The sequence below is a fragment of the Pseudophryne corroboree genome, chromosome 3, assembly GCF_028390025.1.
Source record: "Pseudophryne corroboree isolate aPseCor3 chromosome 3, aPseCor3.hap2, whole genome shotgun sequence".
Taxonomy (NCBI): Eukaryota; Metazoa; Chordata; class Amphibia; order Anura; family Myobatrachidae; genus Pseudophryne; species Pseudophryne corroboree.
The window spans coordinates 354,768,703-354,793,903 of record NC_086446.1 but is presented as its reverse complement, the minus strand read 5'-3'; the positions used below and the strand labels follow the sequence as shown (position 1 = coordinate 354,793,903).

Below are 25,201 nucleotides of genomic sequence, written 5' to 3'. Positions count from 1 at the left end.
ATGTATGTTTAAAAATCAGAAACTCACTTCCCAAAGTTTGATATAATATTCAGTCAAAATGTTGAACAAGACTATCGAGTTGCTTAAAAACTCCCATGTTGTCCTGTCAAAAAGGTCACCACACAAGCCATGAATATATTATTAATGATAATACAGTTTAATTATACCAACAAATTAGGCCTTGAGTAGCAAACGGGTTAAGTCTGCTGCCATCATATAAGCTCATCTTCCAAATAGGATTACAGGAGAGAAATATCTTCACTTCTCTTCAGAGCTGAGTGATACTTATTGCAGTGAATTTTATCCTGTCCACAAATGAAAGAGAATGGATGCACAGATACAAGAGACAGAATTGTCTGATCACTTACAGGGCTGGAAACCTGTATTGTGAAGCTGAGAATGTCTTATTTCTCTCTAGTATAATGACTCTATTGTAGAGTGCCACCAAGAAAAGTGCTTGATTACAGTAGGCTGGAGACATTCTTACAATGGCGGTTAAAATAACCCCAAAACAACAGAAACCTGAATGAGTGTTTACATCCAGGCAAATAATGAAAAGGTCACGAAAAACATACAATTTTTACAATATACTAGACTATGCAGAGTACCGTAGTTATTTTTGCCTACAGACCACATTACAATAAATAGATTATAAAAGGGATATATTGCATCTAAATATTATACTTCCTATTTAGCATGCTGACAAAAGATAGTAGTTAGCTCTATAGTAGGATAAATATATATGTTGACCACATTAAAGACTATAGTTTCAAAAGCATATAATCTAAGATCTATATAATTTACTAAAATAAAGAAGAACTCATTCTGAATGTGATATGTAATAATGAAAAAAGTACTGCAAACATTTGTAAATGTAAAATATTATGACCAGGACGAGGGAAAGGCAAATGGTATATTTTCCTTAAATGCAGATAACTGCAAGCAGAAATTGACTCCCAATGGCCTGTATTAGGAAACATTACAACCAAAAACAATTACAGAACCTTCGCAATAACTACACACTAAAACATTGCACCCATGTGGTTTTAAGCGGTGCATGTGGGCATTACTCATTAGGTGGAAACTGTATACGTAACACAATAAGCCCTTATGGCTTGCGCAACGGCCTTCGCCCCACACTTTGCTATCTTGTCAGACTATAGAAAATGGAAACCATCTTTTTACACCTACGTACAATGGTTGGAATGGTTCCAGTGCTGGTTCCGGATTGGAGTCCCGAAAGGATGAACTGTCCCAATACCTTTATCCGGCATTAAGCAGGCCCTGTTCTGTGTGTAGAAATCCATCATGTGATAGTGCGTGGGGCTATTACCCAAACCTGGCACATCCACATTTTCATACATCCTAAATACAGCCACTGGCAAACCATAAATGAATAATTAAAAAAAAAAAATGAAAAAGTGTTTTGTAGATAAAAAAAATATAAAAAAAATATATTTATATAATTTGTAAAATTAGAAGGATTTACGAAAAATCCCTGTCAAGAACCGTATAAGATTTCTCAAACCAGAAGGAAGGGTAGGGTTAAGCTTCTGCAGACAGATCCAGAAGTGTTATCTGAAGGGAGATTCTTTCAACTCTCTGCATGGATTCCATCAAATGACTAGAGAGGGGGAGGGAAGTAGTGCAAAGTTTAAAACTAAAGCCCCTCCAGATGGATGTATTATGGCATGTGCACAACCTTCTCCTGCAGCCTTTGGTATCTTTAAACCTTACAAACTCCCTTTACCATGGTAGCCAGAAGTGTCCCTTGGTACAAGTGATTTTAGCAGTTTTATCTTTCCTGCTTGATGGTATGGAATCCTCAGAAATCCTTAAAGATCAGGGAATCTACTCCATGAAAAGGGAGTGGGTCAATTAGGGAGAGTGGTTGGGGATTAAAAGGGTTGCCTGGCATTGTCAGCTAGTGTCTATTAAAAATAGAAAGTCTTAAATGAAGAAAATCTGTTTAGAGCAAAGGGGTGTCCATGTAATCTGTACAATGCAGAAACCTTGAACACAGATATTTCGTAATGGTTTGGGGATAGTCAGTTTTTAAAGAGGTCTTAAATCTTCAGACATAGGATACATAGAAACACTCAGGAATCTCCTTGTGATGCCATGGTAATACAGACTAGTAGTATAGCCCCTATTTAACGTATGCCAGCCTTGGGAGAAAGGAAATCCTTACCATGCAGAGTCATGTATGCAAATAAAGTCCCAGTATCCAGGATTAAATTGTAGGTCAAATGCAATCGGATATGTTAGTTCAGAATCCAGCAAGCGGTTTAAACTGTACAGTACTTGCTTTCCCTCCCCCCCCAGAATGGAGGTTTATGCCCAGTTGTAACAACTATGTATGATACAGAATGGAGGATATCTAATCTCACGAGAACCAGGTCCTGTAGTGTGGGAGATCCCCAATAATGAAGTCAGACTGGATGGTGGATTCTGGATACAGAACAAGGGATCCAGGATTTCTTTTGACAAGATAACATAAAAGATGTCCCCTTCTATTTTGTGAGATAACTGGCTCTGTAGATATTTCAGTGGATCCAGTAGTATAGGGGATTCCTGTCCCTTGCAGAGCGGATTCTGGTGTCACAAATGCACACTGCTCAATACTGCAGACTTCACTGCTGTGTCTCCTCTCTTCTCCTCCCCCCTCCTCTTTCCATTCTGATGGACTGAAGGCAGCTGATCCCAGGAAGTCAACACCCCCAGCACCCTCTCCTCACTCTTAACCTATTCCTTGCCAGGAACATCACACTGCACAGTTATAACAAAGGCTGTACATCCCATATTCCCAACCTCATGCCTATTATTTAGGTGCAGCTATGAGCTAAATGCCTTTCTATCACTGCCCCCTTCATTTCCCTAATATCATGCATATGACCTCTCTCTGAACCTCTATCCTCACCTCCAAATGACCCAACCAGCTCCTTCTTCCAGCTAATGATGTCACAGGCTCCCCCCTACTTGCATATTTTCAAATGGACTGACCACTCCTTCTATGACCCCCTACACCCTTCCCTACTAGGATTATTAGTCTGGGATACATCACGTTACTGGCCCTGTCAATTATAATCCCACAAACATGAACACACAAGTTTGCAGAGAGATACTAAATTTGCAATTATGCACACATGGGTTTACAGATTGCAAACTCATGTGGCAAGGTCTTAAGGTGTGTACACATGGTGAGATCCTTGCTATGCCCGATTTTCACTTTGCGATTTCCCTTGAACTCCCCGGAGCCCAGCACCACCGATTTTGACTAACTTTTCTTGAGATATGGACTATGTGTGTTTACGATTTTGGCTTATGTGAGATTTTGGCTTATGTGATGTAATTGACATGTGAGATGAACTAGATAGTACACCGATCTAGCAAGGATTGACTTGCCTGCACAGTCTATCTTTTCTTTCGATGCCGACCCCGCGAGAGTGCGCATCGGGATCGAATCGGGATCGCAAGCGGCATAACACCTTGCGATTTGCAGTAACTTTTCTTGCGATTTTAACTATATAGTCAAAATCAAAAGAAAATATCTCACCGTGTGTACACACCTTTACATAGACACATTAATTTGTTTTGAAAATACTCATTTTTTACAGCTTCAAAAGTCAAACAAATTCATAACATCCCATGCTACAATTTTAAAGGTATTAAAATTGTTGCACATTGAGGTGGAAATAATTTAATGATTTAATATACACTAGCAGCAGTACCCGGCTCTGCTCTATTTATACAAATACGTTCTCTTTGCGAAGAGAGGTGAGCTGTATTTTCTTCAGTGGTTTCAACTTGACTATGTAAATGGGTTTGCTCTCTTTGCAAGGGGATGGTATTGGGATCCTGGCGCTTGGGATGCCGGTGGTCAGAATACCAACAGCGTAATCCCTGTGCGCAGAATCCCGACACCTTGTTGGTAAGTCCCCCTCTACACCCATAACCACAACCCCCCTGATACACAGACTGACCCTACCTCTCCCCCCTCCCCAGAGCCTAACCCTTACCCTCCCCAATGGTGCCGAACCCTAACGCCCCCTTACTTAGTGCCTGAGCCTAACCCTCCCTTCCCGCAGCCTAACCCCTCCCCCCACAGCCTAAACCTAACCCTACCATCCACCACCTAAACCAACCCCTACCCTCCCCCGCCATACTTCTGTTCGGGATACTAGCAGTCAAGATCCCGGTACAGATTGTGATTGAGGTCAGGATCCCGGCGTCAGTCTTGTATTCCAACTGAAGGCATCCCGAAAACTGGTATGCTGATCAGATCCCCTTTGCAAGGATAGGCAAGTACGTCTCTAATGCAGAGTTTGTGTTTGACGCTGAGAAGCATGTCTCTCTCGGTCTTCTAAGAGGTGATGATCTCTCTCCGGCTACCCTCATTTCTTCTCGCAATTCGCGCCCTTTTACCCGCAGCACTGTCACGACCAAGAGAAGGTTTTCTCCTAGACATTGTGAAATCTCAACAAGAATGAATCGGCTAAAATAATTATTTATAGTGCTTTGACCTACATTTATAGTCCAAAGAAGTACTAATTAACAATGCTTACCTGTGGTACACAGTACACATGGCCGCGAAGCTCTGATCAATCGCTATTACCGAGAGCAATGGAGGCGGCCCCTCCCTGCGGAACCCCGCCCACAACCCCCTGCTGACTGAATGTGATGATGCTTAGCCTAAACCCTGCCTGGAAAATGACCTACACAATGGTTTAAACCACATCGTAATCAGATCAGTGCTTTTGGAGTTTATCACAACCAAACAAACATTCTCATGTATAATACAAAATGAAAATTAATTCTGACAAATTGGTTGCAATGTTTAAAGAGAATAAACTCTAAAAACAGAATCTCACACCTAGGGCTCAAGGGGATGGTATCGGGATCCTGGCGCTTGGGATGCCGGTGGTCAGAATACCAACAGCGGCATCTCACACCTAGGGCTCAATCCAGTTAGGTGTGAGTTGCCTTGTGTGAGCTGTTTTTGCGGTAAACTTTTTGCATTCCTTTATGCTGCATTCACACCGCAAATGCCGGGTCCTACCCGGTAAGACAAACGTGTACTTACCGGGTGGGATCCGGCATTTGCGCTCCGTTGCAGGCTTCCCGACCCGGCAATATACCGGGTCGGTTGCCATGACAACGGAGGCCGCAGCAGCAGCAGGGGCGGGGGTGGAGGCGGCGTCGGGAGATGAGCTCATCTCCAGCGCCGCCTCTCCCTATCTTGTGAATGGGAACCGTGTCGCATCGACACGGCTCCCATTCACACCGCACCTGACCCGGTAATCAACCCGGGTAAAACCCTTCTTTTTTACCGGGTTGATTTACCAGGTCAGGCGACCCGCTAAATCGCCCAGTGTGCTTTCACATCGCACACTGACCCGGTTCGACACGGCAATATGCCGTGTCGGTACCGGGTTATTTGTGCGATGTGAAAGGGGTATAACTTTAAAAAACAAAACACAAATCAGCCATTTGCCCATTAACATCCTTCTATATGATCAGGGTTGACTGGTTTAAACCAAGTGTTTTTTTTTTTAAATGAAAACCACTCTGGTTTTTTTCATTATGCGTTTACTACAGGCACGGCGCCATGACTTATAAAAAAAAAACTATTATACTAAAAAAAAAAAAGTGTTTTTATTTAAAATGTTTAATGCCAGTGACATGTCCAGTGCTTATGCCTTACTCCTCCTTTTTGTAAGTGAGTGTGTTTCTCTGAAAAGGGCTTTTGCATTTTCCATTTTGTATTACTATTCAGATTTATGTAATCATAATAAATAAAGCTGGCCATACACTAGAACAATTTCAAGTCCGATTGCACTATTTGGACACCTCGGACGATGCATTGTGTGCAAATCGTGCAGTATTTTGGAACAATTACAATCCATTGCGCTGTCACACAGATCATATGTCGTATCTTCTGATCATAAGTGCAACCCATATGATCCGTCTTTATTGTTTGCAGATCGTGCCATGTTTTTTGTGCATCCAATCCATCGTCCGATGGATCATCCGATCTGTGTCATTTTGAGTGCCAATTACCTGGACACTTTTTGTGAGACACATGATCAATCGATAGGGACGAACGATCAATCATTAGATCGTTTGCGCATCGTAGCATAAGAAGGGGGAAGAACGTAGCATACATTACACATATGAGTTCATACTACACATTGCAACTGTACGATAGACTCAACATATTAGACATGTAAAAATGAAGGCTGCTTGGCAGAGCAGCACCGAGGCAGCCATCTGCAGCGCCATCTTGATCTCATTTATAATGTTATGTGATCCACAACAGTTGATGCTAGTCGTTCTAATGTATGGCCATCATTACTACTAGTACTAGTATATTTTATTTATAAGGTACCACAAGTGTTTTGCAGCGCCGTACAAAGGACATTACAGAGAGACAAAACTTAACTTTACAGTAAAAAAAATAACAAAAATAGAGTACAAGTAACAAAGAGCACCACAATTATCAAAACATAATACAGCTAAAATGTAAGCAGCGAGTGAGGGATCATCGTACTACTAGGAGCTGGCGACCATAGACAGAGATGAGCCTTTACCAGCAGGAGAAAAAGCGGGTGAAGATGGTCGCTGAGTAGGAGAGAGCTGTGAGTAAAATATGTTGAGAAGAGGGTTTTGACAACAAGAAAGAGGGCCCTGCTCTGAGGAGCTAACAATCTAGTAGGAAGGGGCGACAGACAGATGACATGAGGTGCATGAGACTAATACTTAACATTAACTTGTTCTTATTTTCAATTTCATCTATCTATGAGTGTATTTTGCATGTATTAATATGTTTAGTCTATCTACATATATTCAGATGTAATAGGAATAATAAGCTGTAAAAAATGTATTTTATTGAAATATGTAAAATAAATCAAATCAAAGCCTAATAACATTCTCAGGGGGATATTCAATAGTGCCGTTTTTTCAACCATTTTTTCATTGAATTTACATTTGACCTATTCAATGCCCGTGACGTTTTTTTTCGACTGGGCGAAAACCACATGGATCGGCGAATTCGCAGCTGATCCACGTGTTTTGTCAAATTTGAGGGCGTTGACAGTTTTTGGGTATGTTTTCGCCCATGCATGGGCGAAAATGGATTAAAAAAACGGGTAAAAACGTCCGCTATTGAATATACTTAGGTTGAATTAGTGCCGATTTTCCGACTGTTGGAAAATTCGGCACTAATTAAATATACCCCTTAATGTTAGAAAGCTTTAAAACATGGTTGATCAAGGTTTCTAATACATGATTCAAATTTTTTTCCATTAAAACATTAATTGGGAAAAAAAAAAATTGGTTTAAACAAAAAAAATGGTTTAAAACAAAAAAACATTTTTGTTTTGTTTTGTTTAAAAAAAAATTTTTTTTTTTGTTTTTTTCCAACCCTGTATATGATTCTTCTAACAAAATTGTCACTTTTCTGGGGTCCAGGAAGGTCTCCCCACTTTTTCATGCACTCTCCCACATCACATTTTTCTATTAAAATTGCAGCCCCCCGCAGCAAGTACCGCAAATAGTCATTTCTAATTGGATTGGTAGGTTCTCAAGGGCAAGCATTTGTGTGAAGTCTGCGATTTTTATGAACCTCACAGACTTCCTTATATTGCTTACATTGTATTGCTACTTATATGGTTACATTGTGCTTCCTGATAGTAGCGAAATACGGTGGTCATTCCGAGTTGTTCGCTCGCTAGCTGCTTTTAGCAGCATTGCAAACATTAGGCCGCCGCCCTCTGGGAGTGTATCTTAGCATAGCAGAATAGCGAACGAAAGATTAGCAGAACTGCTAATAAATAATTCCTTGCAGTTTCTGAGTAGCTCCAGACCTACTCCTAGATTGCGATCAGCTCAGTCCGTTTAGTTCCTGGTTTGACGTCACAAACACGCCCTGCGTTCGGCCAGCCACTCCCCCGTTTCTCCAGCCACTCCTGCGTTTTTACCTGGCACGCCTGCATTTTTTAGCACACTCCCGGAAAACGCTCAGTTACCACCCAGAAATGCCCCTTTCCTGTCAATCACTCACCGATCAGCAGTGCGACTGAAAAGCACCGCACGAACAACAGCAAAACTGCTAAGTTTTTAGTTAAATAACTAAGCGCATGCGCGCTGCGTACCATGTGAATGCGCATTTAGCAACAAATCGCAGCATAGCGAAAATCATCAACGAGCGAACAATTCGGAATGACCACCTAATTGAATAAAAGATAGTTTATTTCTATGTAGACATTGCTAAATTTGTATATATGTCTGCCACATGCAATAAGTCGTGAGGGCCTAGTAAGTATGTGATCATAGTGCTGTCCATAATGCATTTGTGGGCTACACGTAAATGCAGCCAGTATTTACCCTTCAAATGCAGATACAAAGTTATTTCCTTTTTTGTTGTTTTTGCTGCATCCGAAGACACCAGCCATCTGAGTAAGCCCCAGTTGCCTCCCCTGTCTCATCCCCAAATGACTGTAGATCTATCAACATCGAAGTTGTATGCAGACTATCGGGTTTATGTACAACTCTGAATCAGGACCTTATAGAAAAATGACCAACATTTTAATACATTGTGGAGTTAATGCATATAAGCACATCACATTAGGCAGACCTTGGAGAACTACAATCCCCATGCCTTACTTTCCAAATTTTGGTTATTATGGACATTTTTGTATTACAAATACTCATCTTTAATATAAAATACATTATATAGCCCAGAAAATAAGGTATGGAAAAATGTAAAGGGACAAATCTTTTAACTGGAGGAATGCCTCGGGTAGTGAAGGTCAGTTGAAAACTAGTGTATGTCACCTTTTTCCAGCTTGGGACACTTCATAGTCATCGAAACAGTATCCGGTAGGATGGTAAACAGTAACCGTGTCGACAGTCATAATGTCAACACTGCAATGTTGACACTAGAATGGCAATATGGTTCAACATGTCAACACGCACAATGTCGACGTCCTCAAAATGGGAGGGATTAGGGTTAAAGACTCACCATGAAGTGCTACTCACATGACCGCCAGGACCTGGACGAAGACGCTGTAGACATCGCTGGCATTAGGACCAGATAAGCGACATGCTATCATGTCAACTTGACATCTGTGTTGATGAATATCGACAGATAGGTACAAAGAGGGCCACAGTAAATCTCCCCATCCCAAACAGGGCATGATTATGATTTTACTCCAATTGTGGTGTAAGTAGATCCACTGGTGCAGAAACTTACCAGCCAGATAATATTACAAGCACACAGCAAAAAACATCCCACGTTGGCCATATATAAACACCTTCACAACACATTGTATGATATACTATAGTACATACATACTACATTTACAAGACTGCTCAAGGTTCTTGTTTATTATGGGAAAATGTGGGTGGGTTATTTCTCAGATGGGTCTTGGGGAAGGTTATAAAATAAGAGCAATGGGCGGAGTGGGGGATTTTATATGCACATGAAAGTCTCTTTTATAGCGCCTATAGAATTAGCAGGCTTTAGATCCCAGAATAGGGCAGCAGGGAAGCTGGGCAATAAAATAAGGAGGGGTGGGGGATCTCTCCCAAGATTTATTGCCCAAGCTCAAATGGGACTTCTGGCAACTCCTCCTGGACACAGATGGCAAAAGGGGTGTATGGAAACAATGGGTTAAATTTTAGCAACTGAAGATATTATAACCCAACAACATGTGTAATAACAGGGCACCATTCTAATATTATTATTATTATTTTTATTATAGTGACACATTTCTATATTTTTATTAGTGATCATTTAGTGCTTTGCTGATAATCAGGATTGCATGTGTTTTTTATTATGCTGTTACTACAGGCACGACGGCCTGACATTTTAAAATATCAGTGGCATGCCCAGTGCTTATGCTTAGCTTCTCCTTTTGTGTGTGTGCGTGTATTTCTCTGAAAAATTATTTTTCATTTTCCATTTTGTATTACTATTCAGATTTATTTAATTATAATAATAAGTGGGACTAATCCTTAACATTAACTTGTTCTTATTTTAAATTTTATCTACCTCTGAGTGTAAACTGGTTTTATTCAAATATGTAAAAGAAATCAAAATCAAAGCCTAATAACATTATTAATGTTAGAAAGCATTAAAACATGGTTGATCAAGGTTTCTAATACATTATTCAATTTTTATTTTTTTTCATTAAAACGTTAATGCAAAAGTAAAAACCTAACATACTAAAAATCCTCACAAATATACGTAAAAACATTTAGCTTAGCGATGGCCAAAATAAATCCCTGGAGCAATAGGAGGCCCTTCTAGCCACATACATTGCAGCTCCCTAGTCCTCTTCCAAGCCAGGTGCATGGTCTATGTAGAAGGTTAGGTTATGATTGGATGGTTGTGCCATGTGTACAGTTCATGCAGTTACTCGGATCTGATGTTTCACCTTTCCCCAAAGTTAACCTGCAACCTCCTCGTAGCAATATGGACCAAAGTACCATTTGGTAGATCCTTGAAGAGCATAAAGTTCACCATCAATGCTTTAGAGCCAAGTTTTGCTATTCTTATTTATTTATTTATTTATTTTCAACATGTACACTGTTGTGGGGTATAACACGGTAGTACAGTGGTTAGCACCGCTGTCTCCCACATCTGTGCAGTAGTGGTCGTCCCCGGGGCCCCCATACATAGGGGACCTCCCACACACTGACCCCAAACTCCAGCCACTACTACTAATAAATAGTGATCGGAGTACAGCATTTAGCTGCCTCTGCTCTGGTCCACCTTGGCAGCTCAGCTGTTCCCATATGGCTAACACAAAGGAGATTCACTGTAACAACAGTCTCGCGAGATGATAGCAAATCTCGCGAGACAGCCAAGAGCCAAAACTGCAGTGAATGGCGTGTGCAGATATGGTGACGGGGGTAAGGGTTAGTGACTATAAAGGGAGTGCCGCTCAGTGTGAAAAAAAAGGAGATTTATGGTAGACTTACCATGGTTAAATCTCATTCTGTGAGGTTAACTGGGTTCCACAGGGAATACATCGGAGTGTAGAGATGGATCTTGATCCAGAAGCACCAACAGGCTAAAGCTTTAGACTGTCCCAGAATGCACTGCGGGCCTTCTCCATATAACCCCGCCTCCAGGCACTGTGAGTTGAAAGACTTCCTGATGAAGACTCCACTCGCCGGCATGTACGTCCTGACGACTGAGGAAAACCGCTTCCCAGTTGAGGACTCCCGGAATGAACACTGCCGATATTGCAGGCAGATGGCGTTCTGCCCAATGAAGGATTTTTGACACTTCCATCATTGCCATGCGGCTTCGAATGCCACCTTGATGGTTTATGTACGCCACAGTGGTGGCGTTGTCTGACTGTACTTGAACAGGCCTGTTCTGTATCAGAGACAGGGCATGAGTCAAAGAATTGAACACTGCCCGCAATTCCAGAATGTTTATCAGGAGGAGAGATTCCTCCTTGGTCCACCAACCCTGGAGAGAGTGTTGCTCCAGCACCGTGCCCCAACCCCTCAGACTGGCGTCCGTAGTCAGTAGGACCCAGTTGGGGATCCAGAAGGGACGGCCCTGCTCAACTGTTGGTCCTGTAGCCTCCAGTTCAGTGACAGGCGAACATCTGCAGTCAAGGAGATCATTTGAGACCTGATACGATGAGGCAGGCCATCCCACTTGGAAAGGATTAACCTCTGTAGAGGGTGGGAATGAAATTGAGCGTACTCCACCATGCCGAAAGCCAACACCATGAGGCCTAGTACTTGCATCGCTGAGTGTATCGACACTCTTGGTCAAGAGAGGAAGCATCTGATCCTGTCCTGAAGTTTCAGGACTTTCTCTGGAGACAGAAACAGTCTTTGGCTTTGGCTGTGTGTGCACCATGCTCCGAGCAGGGACCAGTAAGGACTTTTTCCAGTTGACGAGCCACCCGTGGGCTTGTAGGAAGTTTACCGTCCGTTGTAGATGACTGAGGAGGACATCTTGGGAGTTCGCCAGGATCAGCAAGTCATCCAGATATGGTAGGATCCTGATTCCCTGACAACGCAGATGAGCCATCATCACGGCCATAACCTTGGTGAAGATCTGAGGGGCTGTGGCCAGTCCAAACGGCAGAGCCTGGAACTGATAATGAAGGTTGCCAATAGCAAACCGCAGATATTGCTCATGCGATATGGCAATAGGTATATGCAGATAGGCATCTTGTATATCCAGGGATACCATATAATCTCTGGGTTCCATGGCCAGTACAATCGAGCACAGCGTTTCCACACGGGACTTGGACACTCTCACAAATTTGTTAATTGATTTGAGGTTGAGTATAGGCCGGATTGACCCATTGGGTTTCGGGACTAGAAACAGGGTCGAGTAGTATCCCCCACCTCTCTGGGACAGGGGTACTGGCACAACCACTCCTGTATCCAGGAGGGAAGACACAACCAGGTGTAGAGCTTGCACCTTCAATGGGTCCGAAGGGATAACCGTCGTTCAGAACTGGCGAGGAGGACGTCTCTTGAAAGAGACTGCGTACCCGTGAGCGACGACTTCTTGCACCCATGCGCCTGAAGTGGTCTTTAACCAGACCTGGGTGAATTGCAGAAGTCGGCCTCCCACCCTGGGATCCCCAGGGGGAGGCCCGCCCCATCATGCAGCAGGCTTGTCTTGTTTGGAAGTAGGCTGACGGGCAGCCCAGGATTGTTTTGCTTTGGGCTTAGTGGTTTTGGGAGCACGAGCTTGTCTCGGGTATGCCTGACCTTTTGCTTTCCCTTGAGGTCGAAAGGAATGAAAAGTGGTACTCTTTGCCTTCTGTGCAGAAGGATTGGTATTTGGGAAAAACGCAGCCGCTAAGTCAGTTACAATCTTATTCAGATCCTCCCCAAATAGGTTGTCTCCCTTAAAAGGGAGTACCTCCAAGGTCTTTTTGGAGTCAAGGTCCACCTTCTATGACCTCAACCACAGAATTCGGTGAGCCAGGATGGACGTAGCAGACGCCTTGGCCGCCATTACACCTGCCTCAGAGGATGCCTCCTGAATGTAGTGGGAGGCGGTGGCAATGTGAGACAGATATTGTCTGGCCATGTCAGATATATCCTGAGGCAGCTCTTCCTCTAATGCCTGAACCCATGCTTCAATTCCTTTTGCGGCCCAGGAGGTTGCTATAGTGGGTCTATGTACAGCACCTGTAAGGGAGTAAATAGACTTCAAGGATCCTTCGACAAGCTTATCTGTCGGTTCCTTTAGTGAGGTGACAGTGGTAACAGGCAGAGTAGACGACACCACAAGACGGGTGACATAGGAATCCACCGGCGGTGGATTTTCCCACTTGCTACACAACTCAGGAGAGAGGGGATAGCATCTTTTTAGACATGGAGAATTTCTTTCCTAGAGAAGACCAGGGTTCCTGACGTATGTCTACCAAATGGTCAGAAAGTGGTAAGATAACTTTAGTTACCTTCTGACGTTTACATTTATCAGGCTTCTTAGACGCAGTAGTGGGATCTACATCATCATCGATTTGTAGAATCAGCTTAATAGCCTCCACTAGGTCAGGGACATCAACTTGCGTTGTAGTTTCCTCATCAGAAGCGACTGTATCAGTGTCCGACAGATCAGTATACTCCCCATCCTCATCAGAAGTATCATCTGAGATATTAGTGGATTGTGAGGAGGAGGCGGTACCACTTTGAGGACGTCTTGACCGCAGAGGAATGTGGGGCAGGTTTTTGTCTAACCAAAGATTGATTCAATTGTTGTATCTGGGTAGACAGAGTATCCGCCCAGGGCGGATTTACCATAGGTACAATATGTGGCTGCAATGGCACAGGAGGTCCCATAGGGGGCGTAAGGCGTGTCACCAGCGTATTAAGCATATTTGAGAACGCTGCCCAAGGTGGCTCCTGATTGGTTACAGGAGCTGCGGACTGACCGGGAGATGTATGGCACATATTACACAGACCATCATTCAAAGCTTTCCCCTCAGGTAAATCCCTGGCGCATGCGCTGCATTATACAGGAGCGTCCATGGATTTCCCGCCCTTTGTGGTAGGCATTTTAGTGCATGTAAACGTATGAGTATGATACAGCCAGCCAGAGTACAATACCTGCGAATAAATCCCCTAGTATGTGACAATGAACACAGTACACAACACCAGCGTCTAAATCCGGTACTATGTGACTGCGTACACAGTACACAACACCAGTGAATAAATCCGGTATGATGTGACTGAGTACACAGTAGAATACACGTAACGGTAAATACTGTGCAGCACTATATATGAGACCCTGACGCACCTAGTCCTTTAGGGTACAGAATACAGTGATAGCTATAGCTTGTGATACACTGAAAGTGAAATTCACACAGCAGATACAGGCACACACAGTCACAGCGACAATGCAATGTAGATAATTATTTTAGTCAGACAATAAAACTGCACTGGATCAGTATATATATATATATATATATATATATACACACACACTGCTCAAAAAAATAAAGGGAACCCTTAAACAACACAATGTAACTCCAAGTCAATCACACTTCTGTGAAATCAAACTGTCCACTTAGGAAGCAACACTGATTGACAATCAATTTCACATGCTGTTGTGCAAATGGAATAGACAACAGGTGGGAATTATAGGCAAGAAGCAAGACACCCCCAATAAAGGAGTTGTTCTGCAGGTGGTGACCACAGACCACTTCTCAGCTCCTATGCTTTCTGGCTGATATTTTGGTCACTTTTGAAAGCTGGAGGTGCTTTCACTCTAGTGGTAGCATGAGACGGAGTCTACAACCCACACAAGTGGCTCTGGTAGTGCAGCTCATCAAGGATGGCACATCTCAAGGGAGATGGCATCTGGTAATCTGGTCTTGAAAAAGGCTCTGTGGTGAGCCGAAACGTTGACCATGACCTTGTGAGTATGTGCTGGTGACATTAAAGGCTCGTTTTTGTACTTTTGAAGAAGTCTGGTGAGTGCATCCTTATTTCTTGAAGATATATATATATATATATATATATATATATATATATATATAGAGTGAAATGATGGCGGCACTCAAGAGTTCTTGAGTGCCGCCATCATTTCACTCTATGTTTGTCAGCTTCTGACCTGGAGGGCACCGCAGCAAAGAATACTGATTTACTTTTTGGAGTGCCGGTACATTTGTTGAAGTATATATATATATATATATACACATACATACATATATATACATACATATATATATAAAACAATGCTCGGTCTGAGACCGGATGTATATATCAGAATACCCGTACAATATATTCTGGTAGAGGTACACTTGTTCTTAACTAACGCTGTCTTAAAATGTCATCTAGAGGGGGCGTGGCCTGGCAGGCAAGCAGAGTAGAAGTGCATGTGAGGAGCTCCTACAATCAGGCTCCTAAAGTAGACTTTCTGACCCTGCAACTCAGCTTTTGGGGCTCTACCTGCCCCTAATATCTTGCCCCTATCCCCCCTGTACCTGGCGAGTGTGGTCCCGGAGCCGGAGGAGGCCTCCTGCCTCCTTGCAGGTTGGGGCCTGCACGCCCTTCAGAAGCCGGGGACTCAATTTGTACTCCGACCGGCGCCGAGGGATTCCCGCCGCTGGAAGCACGGCCGCAGCTGCCCCTCCTGGCCCCCACCTGTGTATGGCCCCGCCGAGCTAGTCGCCTGCTTGGTGTCCACCTGGGGAAGCGGGTGACTGGGCTCCGATCTCACCGCCCGGCCCGAGGCCTACATCCGTCCGCCAAACGAGAAGCAGTGGTGGCGGCGGCTCCCGCCGCGCGCTCCCGTGAGCCGGAGATCGGGACGGACACCTCCGCGGCTGGCCGGGAGGTGATCCCCCCTGCGACGTGGACCGGGGCACCGCCGATCTTTGTGTGCCTGCCACCCGTGAAGCCTGTGGGGAGCTGGGACCGGCAAGATAAGTCCTCTCCATAAGCCGGCGGCCATCTTGGATAAGGGCAAACAGGAGTCCCTGCCCTTTTAGATAACTGGAGGCTGCAGTGAGGGGACCTGACCCTCACTTGATTAGTGGCTAGTGCCCTCAACCTACTGCCTCTGGGGGTGCACTAGGAGGAGAGTGGTGGAGATTACAGAAGTTCTCCATCCCCCGGCATATAAACCCATATCCTTGTTCCAACTGGACCCCTCCTGCAAACTCATTGCCACCGGAGTTCTGACCGCGCTGCACTACGGAGTTGATGGGGATCCCCCTTTGGAACTTTTGCAGCCACTACTGCGATTTTTCTTTCTTTGCTACAACTTGCTTCATATATGATAATTCAGTGGAGCTCCATCTACTGGCGATTTTATTGCTGCACTCCAGCCGTCTGGGAGTATCGTCTTCTCCAATGATGTAATTCGCAGAGATCTGCCCTGGGTCCTGGGACATACTATGTTATAATCTATACAGTATACGATCCCTACTACCGAGACTTTTCTAACTCTATAATGCAGTAATTATTACCAGCTGTCTTACTCGCACGTTCCATCATGCCCAAAGGAGGCAAAAAGCAGCACGGGCGGATTTGAGCCAAAGCCTGAAAACATATGCCTACTCAAATGCCAAGTCTTCAGGGCAGGGAGCCCCTCCGCCGCTCGATGCATCAGATTCGGATGACTCGGATCACTCCCCACTAACCCGGAGAGATCTGCAAAAACTCTTCCGTGAAACTCAGGAGACGAGGATATCAGTACAGGCGGTGCAGGCGGAAGTGCATACGGCCATAGCCTCTCTTAAGGCGGACGTCACCGACCTTGGAGACAGAACAGACCACTTAGAGTCTAAAATAGATGAAGTGGTTGGCTTCCAGCAGGGGGTGATAGATGACATTCACAATCTCAAACAGGAAATGCAACTACTCCAAGAACGACAAGAAGACCAGGATAATAGGGCGCGACGAAATAATCTGTGCATCCGCGGAGTCCCAGAGGACGTCGATATGACGTCCCTACATGGCTATCTTAAGAAACTGTTTGTACACCTGTCGCCCTCAACTCCGGAAGAACAACTCTTACTAGACAGGGCCCACAGAGCTCTCCGCCCTCGCACACAAGACTCGGCTCAACCTAGAGATGTTATACTGCGATGCCATTACTATTCAGCTAAGGAGGACCTGCTCAGGGAAGCTAGGAAGCTCACTAAGCTGGAATTTATGGGTCAATCGCTCCAGATATTCCAAGATATTGCACCTAGCACCCTGCTTAAAAGGAAAGAATTCCGACCCATCACCTCGGCTCTCCGGGACAGTGGTATACGTTACAGATGGGGCTTCCCTTTTCGCATACTTGTGTGGCATCACAATCGCCTTCACTCGGCTAGGGATCTAGCAGAAGCTGAGGGACTCCTGCGTGACCTGGGTCTTTCCCCTCCTCCGACCCTGTCTGAGTCTCCACGGCGGACACACGAGGCCTCTCCCGTAGAGTCGGCTGCCACTCCGAGACGTTCTCTGAACCGAGACTGGTCGCGAGCACCTTCTGGGCGGAAATCTGCCTCGGCTGGCCCGCCCACCTGATGCACTGCATGTTCCATTATTATCTAAATCTCTGTAATATGTTACATTAACAAATGTTTATTTTACTGCGCTGTACTTTTTCTCTCTATCCGTCCCACTGCTGGCCCAATTCCCCATTATGCCTTCTGTATGCACACCGTTGTTTTAGTTCAATTACCGTAGACGCGCACGCGGAGAAGATGTAGGAATGAGGCTCCCTTCCTGGGAATTGCGTCCCCCAGTTTTGGAACGGAAAACTTTTTCTATTGTTTAATGTTTAATAGTGCTATCCTCCGTCAACGATGATGTCTGTCTCAGATATAGATAGTCACTGTCATTTTACTAAATGTCCTATCCGGTAGTAGGCCGTAGGAAAAGCTGTTTAACCCTTTATCCCCCTGACATTGGTCCCTGGATTCGGGGCACGTGTCAGTAAGTGTTCATTGCACTCGATGTACCTGGCCAGACCAGGCCGCGTCCCCTTAATCGGGTCTTCTACCCGAGTCCGGTCGTTGTCACCTAGTGACACCTTTCCCTTGTCCCTTGACCGGCACACTAGGCCAGATGTAGTTCTTTCTGGTCTCCAAACTTCCCCTTTCCCCTCCTCTGTCCAGGACTTGTCTCCCCTGTTCCTGTCTTCTCTTTTTCTTCTTGTTCAGATGCGTAGAAATGTTCGCCGATCGACATGGGTATTTACAATGTCTTTGCTTTGGTTTATTACAGGGCTGCGATGTCCGGAGAGAGGCGATGAGGCGTTCCGAAAACTTGCTGGTCATGGCTCTTAGGATCTATTCCCACAATGTAAAAGGTTTGAACAGCCCCCAAAAACGTACCAAGCTCTTCCTTTCCCTTAAACAAACTAAAGGCGATTTAGTTTTTTTACAAGAAACTCATTTTAAGAAATCCCTCCACCCTGATCTAAAGTCTAAAACTTACCCTAACACTTTTCATGCATGTGATGCTACACACAAGAAGAGGGGGGTCTCCATTTTGATAGCATCCCATCTCACATTTGAATTGGTGGACAGTCATGTAGATAAATCAGGCAGATGGCTCATACTTATTGGGAAATTAAATGACATCCTATGTACCCTTGTTAATATCTATGCACCAAACCAGAATCAGGCCGGGTTTTTTAGGAAGCTAAATATGCATCTGACAAGATTCTGTAGAGGGGAAGTTATAGTGGCCGGTGATTTTAACGAAGTGCTAGATGTCTCAACAGATAGATCCTCCCCTCCCTCTATTCGATCTTCTATATCTAAACGCCCAACACCGGCGTCTCTGGCCCTACTAGATATTTTGAAATCCCAGTTGCTGTTTGACTCTTTCAGGCTAACTTATCCTCACACTAGAGACTATACTTTTTTCTCCGCTGTACACTAGTCCTATTCTAGGATAGACATGATCCTGCTAAGCCGAGACCTGTCCGCTAAACTTAACTCTACTAGTATACTTCCTATGATATGGTCCGACCACTGCCCGATCACAGCTGACCTCTACTCTATAGCCCCCCGTCCTCCCCCTACCTCATGGCGGATGAACGATTCATTGCTACATAATCAAGAGGTCACAGATCAGATCAAATGTTGCCTAACTGAATACTTTTTACTTAACAATCTTTCAGAGACATCACCTATCACACTGTGGGAGGCACATAAGGCCGTCTTACGTGGTCACTTGATTAGCCAGGCGTCCAGGTTTAAAAAGTCCCAGGAGGCAAGTTTCCTCTCCCTTTCCACCAAACTTCAGACCCTAGAACGCCAACACAAACTCTCCCCTACCCCTTCCAACTTAGAGCCCTTACTTGAAGTGCGATCTGCGATAGCACTATCCCTATCGGAACGTACGGCAAGGAACCTTCAGAAGCTTAATCAGACCTTCTATGAGAAGGGAGACAAAGCAGATAGAATATTGGCATCCCGCCTTAGAGCACAGAGGTCACGAAATAACATTCTGGCGGTGCACACTGAGTCGGGTGGGGTCACATATGCTCCGGAGGATATAAATAGGGTGTTCCGGGACTATTATAACAAGCTCTATAATTTAAACCAAACTGACTCAGGCCCTGGTCCCCCAGATGCTTTGATATCAGAGTTCTTACAACGAGCTAATCTTCCCCGGCTATCTGAATTCGACTCCTCGGAGCTGAATAAAGATATCACAGAAGATGAAATAGCTGCCGCTCTGAAGACTTTCAAATCTTCTAAAGCACCAGGCCCTGATGGCTTTACGACATCTTACTATAAAAAATTTGCCTCCATCCTAATCCCCCACCTCAGAGTACTGTTCAATGCTGTATTACACGGCACCCCACTCCCGAGCAATATGCTAGAGGCCAGGGTTATAGTTATTCATAAAGAGGGCAGGGATCCTCGGAATTGCGATAACTATAGGCCGATATCCCTATTGAATCTGGACATCAAACTCTATGCAAAAATTTTGGCTATACGTCTCAATGGTGTGCTCCCTAATTTGATACATTATGACCAAGTGGGATTCATCCCTGGTCGCCAGGCTAGGGATAACGCCAGAAGAGCGATAGACCTCATACAATTGTTGAATCGTAGACAAACCCCATCCATAATCCTTTCTCTCGATGCCGAAAAGGCATTAGATCGTATTTCATGGCCTTTCCGTTTTCAGACATTGCAAGCGTTTGGGATTACAGCAGAATTTTTGACAGGAGTCTCCGCTCTATACTCCTCCCCTATAGCCAAGGTCCTCACTAACGGAATATTATCCCCCCCCCCCTTCCCGTTGTCCAATGGCACAAGGCAAGGATGTCCTCTTTCTCCATTAGTGTTTGCCATGGTCATTGAACCGCTGGCTGCTATGATAAGGAACTCTGATGGAATTAGAGGGGTGAAGGTGGGCCCACAGGAGTCTAAGATCTCGCTCTTTGCAGATGATGTTCTGTTGTCACTTACCCAGCCACAGTTCTCTCTCCCCGTACTATATCGGATAATAGAAGAATATGGTTCCTTATCGGGCTATAAAATAAATTTCACTAAGTCCGAAGCTATGTTATTACATGTCCCTGGAGATCTCAAACGCTCCCTGCAGTCCTCCTATAACCTCCGATGGCAGACCACTAAGATAAAATATTTGGGTGTCTTTATCACCTCTCACTATAATTCCTTGTATTCTGAAAATTTCCAGCGACTGTTGACCAAGATTAAAGCTGATATGGCAAGGTGGAGATCGCATATTATATCCTGGCTGGGTAGGATCATTGCTCTCAAAATGACAGTTATGCCGCAACTTCTCTACCTCTTTAGACTCTACCTGTGAGGGTTCCAGAGGGGGTCCTTAGAGATGCCCAGGCCTCATTCGTTAGGTTTGTATGGAACGATAAACCCCCACGAATAGCCTTTACTGTGCTAAGACAGCCCCGTTCGGAGGGAGGCCGAGGATTCCCAGATATTAAATTCTATTATTTGGCGAGCCATCTCAGTCAGATAGTGACCACTTTTTCGCCCCATGGCTCTATTGCCTGGGAGGACTTTGTAGCTTCCTCATTGGGAATCCGATCACTGGCCTCGATATGGGGTCTGGACAAACCACACCAGCTCGCTTTAGCGGACTCCTCTCCTTCTCTTAAATTCCACCTCTATATCTGGCATAAATCTCTCACGAAATATAAGTTATCCTCCGCATGCTCCCCTCTCACACCTCTCTGGGACAACCCTGATTTTCCAGCTGGGATTTCACCTTATAGGTTCACACCCTGGTTTGGGGCCGGGATCCATGTAGTACATGATATATCTATTCAGGGCCATTGGATGTCAATAGACGAAATCAAAGGTAGATTTTCCTCGCTATCCCCTCCCTTTTTTGAATACTTTCAGCTCCGTCACTTTCTTCTATCCTTGCCCCAGGCAGATGCCCTGCGGGATCTTACATCTTTTGAGTCTCTCTGCACTACAAAACCCATATGTAGAGGGTTAATTTCGCTGATCTATTCTATGTTAGTTGGGGTGTCCTCGGGACCGCAGACTCGCCATGAGCGGGAGTGGGAGAGGGACCTGGGTCCCCCACCGGACGATGCCTGTTGGGAAGAGGTCCGGGAGGGTATTGCTAAAAGCTCTATTTCTACCCGACTCATGGAAGCGTCCTACAAGCTATATTATAGGTGGTATTATACCCCGGATAAACTGTCTAGGATGTTCCCTTCCACCACCCCGGTGTGCTGGCGGGGATGCGGCCAACGTGGAACTCTCTTCCATATTTGGTGGACCTGTCCACGTATTGTTCACTTCTGGAATAGAGTACGTGACATACTAAACTCCTTATCTGGATTAGCAATCGACCTTGACCCGTGGTTGTTTTTATTGGCCCGCCCACACCCAGATCTTGATCCTATATTGAATAAACTGTTCTCCCATATATTAGTAGCCGCTAAATCCTTAATAGCTAAAAATTGGAAGTCTTCCGCTGCCCCTACTATCCCAGCTTTAAATAATTATATCTGGTTCGTTGCTAATATGGAAAAGATCACTTATTACCTGCACGACTGTCCCCACAAATTTGAACTGGTTTGGGGCCCCTGGCTGCTTATGATGCCTCCTCCAACTTGATACTCAAACCGTTTTTTGCCCTGTCCCCACCTTATGAGCTCCTGGCCATGCTGTACCTGGATCCTCTCTCCGGACATCGCCACGCCCCCCCCCCCCCCCCCCCCGATACTTATCGATAACTGAGCGATATCCAGTCTGTATATATATCTCGTTATAGTAATATGTGAGCATCGTTCTTAGAATCATTCATTGTGCTTTCCTTCCCATGCCATAGATCGGATCGGTTCTTTGTTCTTGTTTTCTCTGCGTCTGCCCCTCTTCTTTCTCTTTTTACCCCCCCTCCCCCCTATATCTGGACCCTTCCCTGTTCTTGTTTGTTGTCTTTTCTTTTCCTCCCCTTTCTTTTATGTATAAGGTCCCCGTATAGGGGTCACATTTGATTGTTTTGTTAACTGCGATCATCATTTTTCTGCACAAAAAATTTCCAGGGAGACTGTATCTCTTTCTTTTAAGTATGACTATGTCTGTAATGTTTACCTTTTTGTCTCTCCTGGTATAAATAAAGAGTTTAAAAAAAAAAAATGTCATCTAGAATACACAAGTGTCTGTAGAATCACAGCGCTAATAAGTCAGGCGGATTTACAGTGGAGACCTTGCCCTGCAGTCCTGGAGACCAGTCGCAGCTCCTGTGATAAGATGGCGCCCAAAGTCTCAGTCAGGGAGTGAAGGAGAGTGTGAGGCAGCTCTAGGGCGGGAACAGCAGTAGATGGCGCCCGGAGCTGGGGGAGGGGCTACAGGACAAGCGCCTTATCCCCTATGCTGGTCCTCACCACTGGGTCCTATGGAGCCTTATTAAACATGGGTAGTATTATCCAACCTGTGCTCCCCTGCCCTGGTGCATATAGTGGGGTCCCTGCACGGCCACAGTGTCCACACCAGCGTCGCGGTCCGTCTCCTGAGACCGTGATTTAATGGCGGGTCCCGCCTGGGGGACCCTCTTACCTCCTCCCTTAGAAGCAGCCACGCGATCCAGGAGAGCGTCTGCAGTGGTGTGCCTAGAAACCGGAGCGTCTCCACAGCAAGTACCCAGGAACAGAGCCAGCGGGAGTATGCAACGCCGCTGGGGAGATGATGGAGCCGCAGCACAGTATGTCACACTGACATATTAAGTGCTGTAGCCCTTGAAGTCCTCTAAGTAGCTTTTTCAGGGCTGCCTAGCACAGCCCCCCCCCCCCCCCCCCCCCCCGTTAAGTGACCTGCTTATTCAGGCACCAACTCTAAAACTGAGCTCACGGCGCCTGGAGGCGGTGTTATATGGAGGAGTCCCCGCAATGCATCCTGGGACAGTCTAAAGCTTTAGCCTCTTGGTGTCTCTGGATCAAGATCCGTCTCTACACCCCGATGTATTCCCTGTGGAACACAGTGTACCATGCTGCAGAAAAATTAATTATCAAGCCACCCCTCCTTTACACTGTCCTCTCTCTCTCTGACACTGTCTCTCTTCCTGACAATGTCTCTCTCTTTGACACTCTCTCTTGCTACATGACAGTCTCTCTCTCTCTCTCTCTCTCTCTGTCTGTGGTTCTGTCTCTCCCCTTCGCTCTCTATCTGACACTGTCTCTCTCACCCCCCATGACTGTCTCTATCGCTCTCTCTCCCCTTCTCTCTCTCCCTAATACTGTCCGTCTCCCCTTCCCTAAGACACTGTCTCTCTCTCTCCCTGACACTTTCTCTCCCTCTCTCTGACACTCTCTCTATCTCGGTTGTTCCCCTCTCTGTCTTCCTCTACCCCTCCCTTCCTAACACTCTCTCTAACTCCCACTCGCTTTCCTCCCTCTGTCTCTCTGACACCCTAACTCTCTTTTTTGCTCTCTCCCCAATGCCCCCTCTTTCTCCCCTCTCATATCCCTTTCTCCTCGACACCGTCTCTCTCTCACTCAGACAACCTCTCTTTCTCTATCTCTTCCTGACCCAGCCATCTATGGGGTATATGCAATTGACGTCGAAAGCTGCCGTCTGTCGAAAAGACGGCAGTTTTAGACTTTTTTTAGGTCGGAAGGGGTTCCAACCTATTCAATATTTTCGACAAGTTGAGGTATTCGACAGGTTTTGGCCCCCTTTTCGACCATCTCAGTCCGACATAAAAAAATGTCGGACTAAGATGTGGGACTTAGAGGAGGAGAGGAGGGAGAGCCGCAGGGAGACGGGGGACAGCCGTGGGCATATAGGGGAGATCAGCGCTACAGCACAGCGCTGCAGCAGGATGTCACACAGCCACCCCACTCACGGCAGCTTCCACCCGGCTCCAGCAAGTGAGGTCACGCTTGCTGGAGCCAGGTGGACACTGCCGTGAGGTCGGGCGGCTGTGTGACATCCTCTTGCAGCACTACTGTAGCGCTGCTCTCCTCCGTCTGCCGGCGGCTGTCCCTGCTGGTCCCCCCCCCCCCCCCCCTTCCCCTCTCCTCCTCTGGGTCCCTTATCTCAATTCGACTTGAAAAAGTCGAATTGAGATGAGATTGAATAGGGGTTGTCGGATCCATTCCAACAAATACATGTCGGAGTGGATCCGACACTAATTGAATATACACCTATATCTCCCTTTCTTTGTTGCTTCTCTCTCATACCCTGACATCCTTTCTCTATTGCTCCTCTCTCTCTCACTCTCCCCTCTCTCTTTCTCTCTGACACCATATATGTATCTCTCTCACTCCCCTCACTCTCTCTCTTGCTCCCCTAACAGGAATTGTAGTGACAGTAGCAGAGAGGGGTAGGGGGAAGGGGTGGGGTGTCGAGTGGGGTACAGAGGTATCCATGTACCAAGACAAGCAGGGCTTATCCTGCTGAGTCATATGCCTGCAGCTGGTCCTCAGCACACTGTCATTGTCCCACACATACACAAATTTCTAATGATTACGCATGCATCACAAGTTTAGTTTGGGGGGGGGGGGATTATATATATATATATATATATATATATATATATATATATATAAATAAAACACTTTAATCTAATACCCCTTTCACATCTCCAATGCCGGATCGCACTTGGGAACTGGAAACGGGTCCTTTCTGGGTGGGATCCGGCATTGGACCCTAACAGCAGGCTTCGGCAAGCTACACTGGAAAAGAGGCGTCTAAGAGGAGACATTATTAATCTCTTCAAATATGTAAAGGGGCATTACAAA

General features: G+C 45.4%; 1 protein-coding gene across 4 annotated transcripts in view; it reads right to left on the bottom strand.

The window, feature by feature from the left end:
- RARA (retinoic acid receptor alpha) overlaps positions 1 to 25,201 on the bottom strand; it is a 203,870-nt gene that overhangs the window by 88,495 nt on the left and 90,174 nt on the right. Inside the window, exon 1 of one of the 4 annotated variants that reach the window (XM_063959785.1) lies at positions 2,192 to 2,656. The exons of 2 other annotated variants lie outside the window; for them this stretch is intronic. In XM_063959785.1, the coding sequence (XP_063815855.1) occupies positions 2,192 to 2,204 (13 nt within the window). In that variant the 5' untranslated portion in view covers positions 2,205 to 2,656. One more of the 4 variants, XM_063959784.1, reaches the window with a different exon arrangement.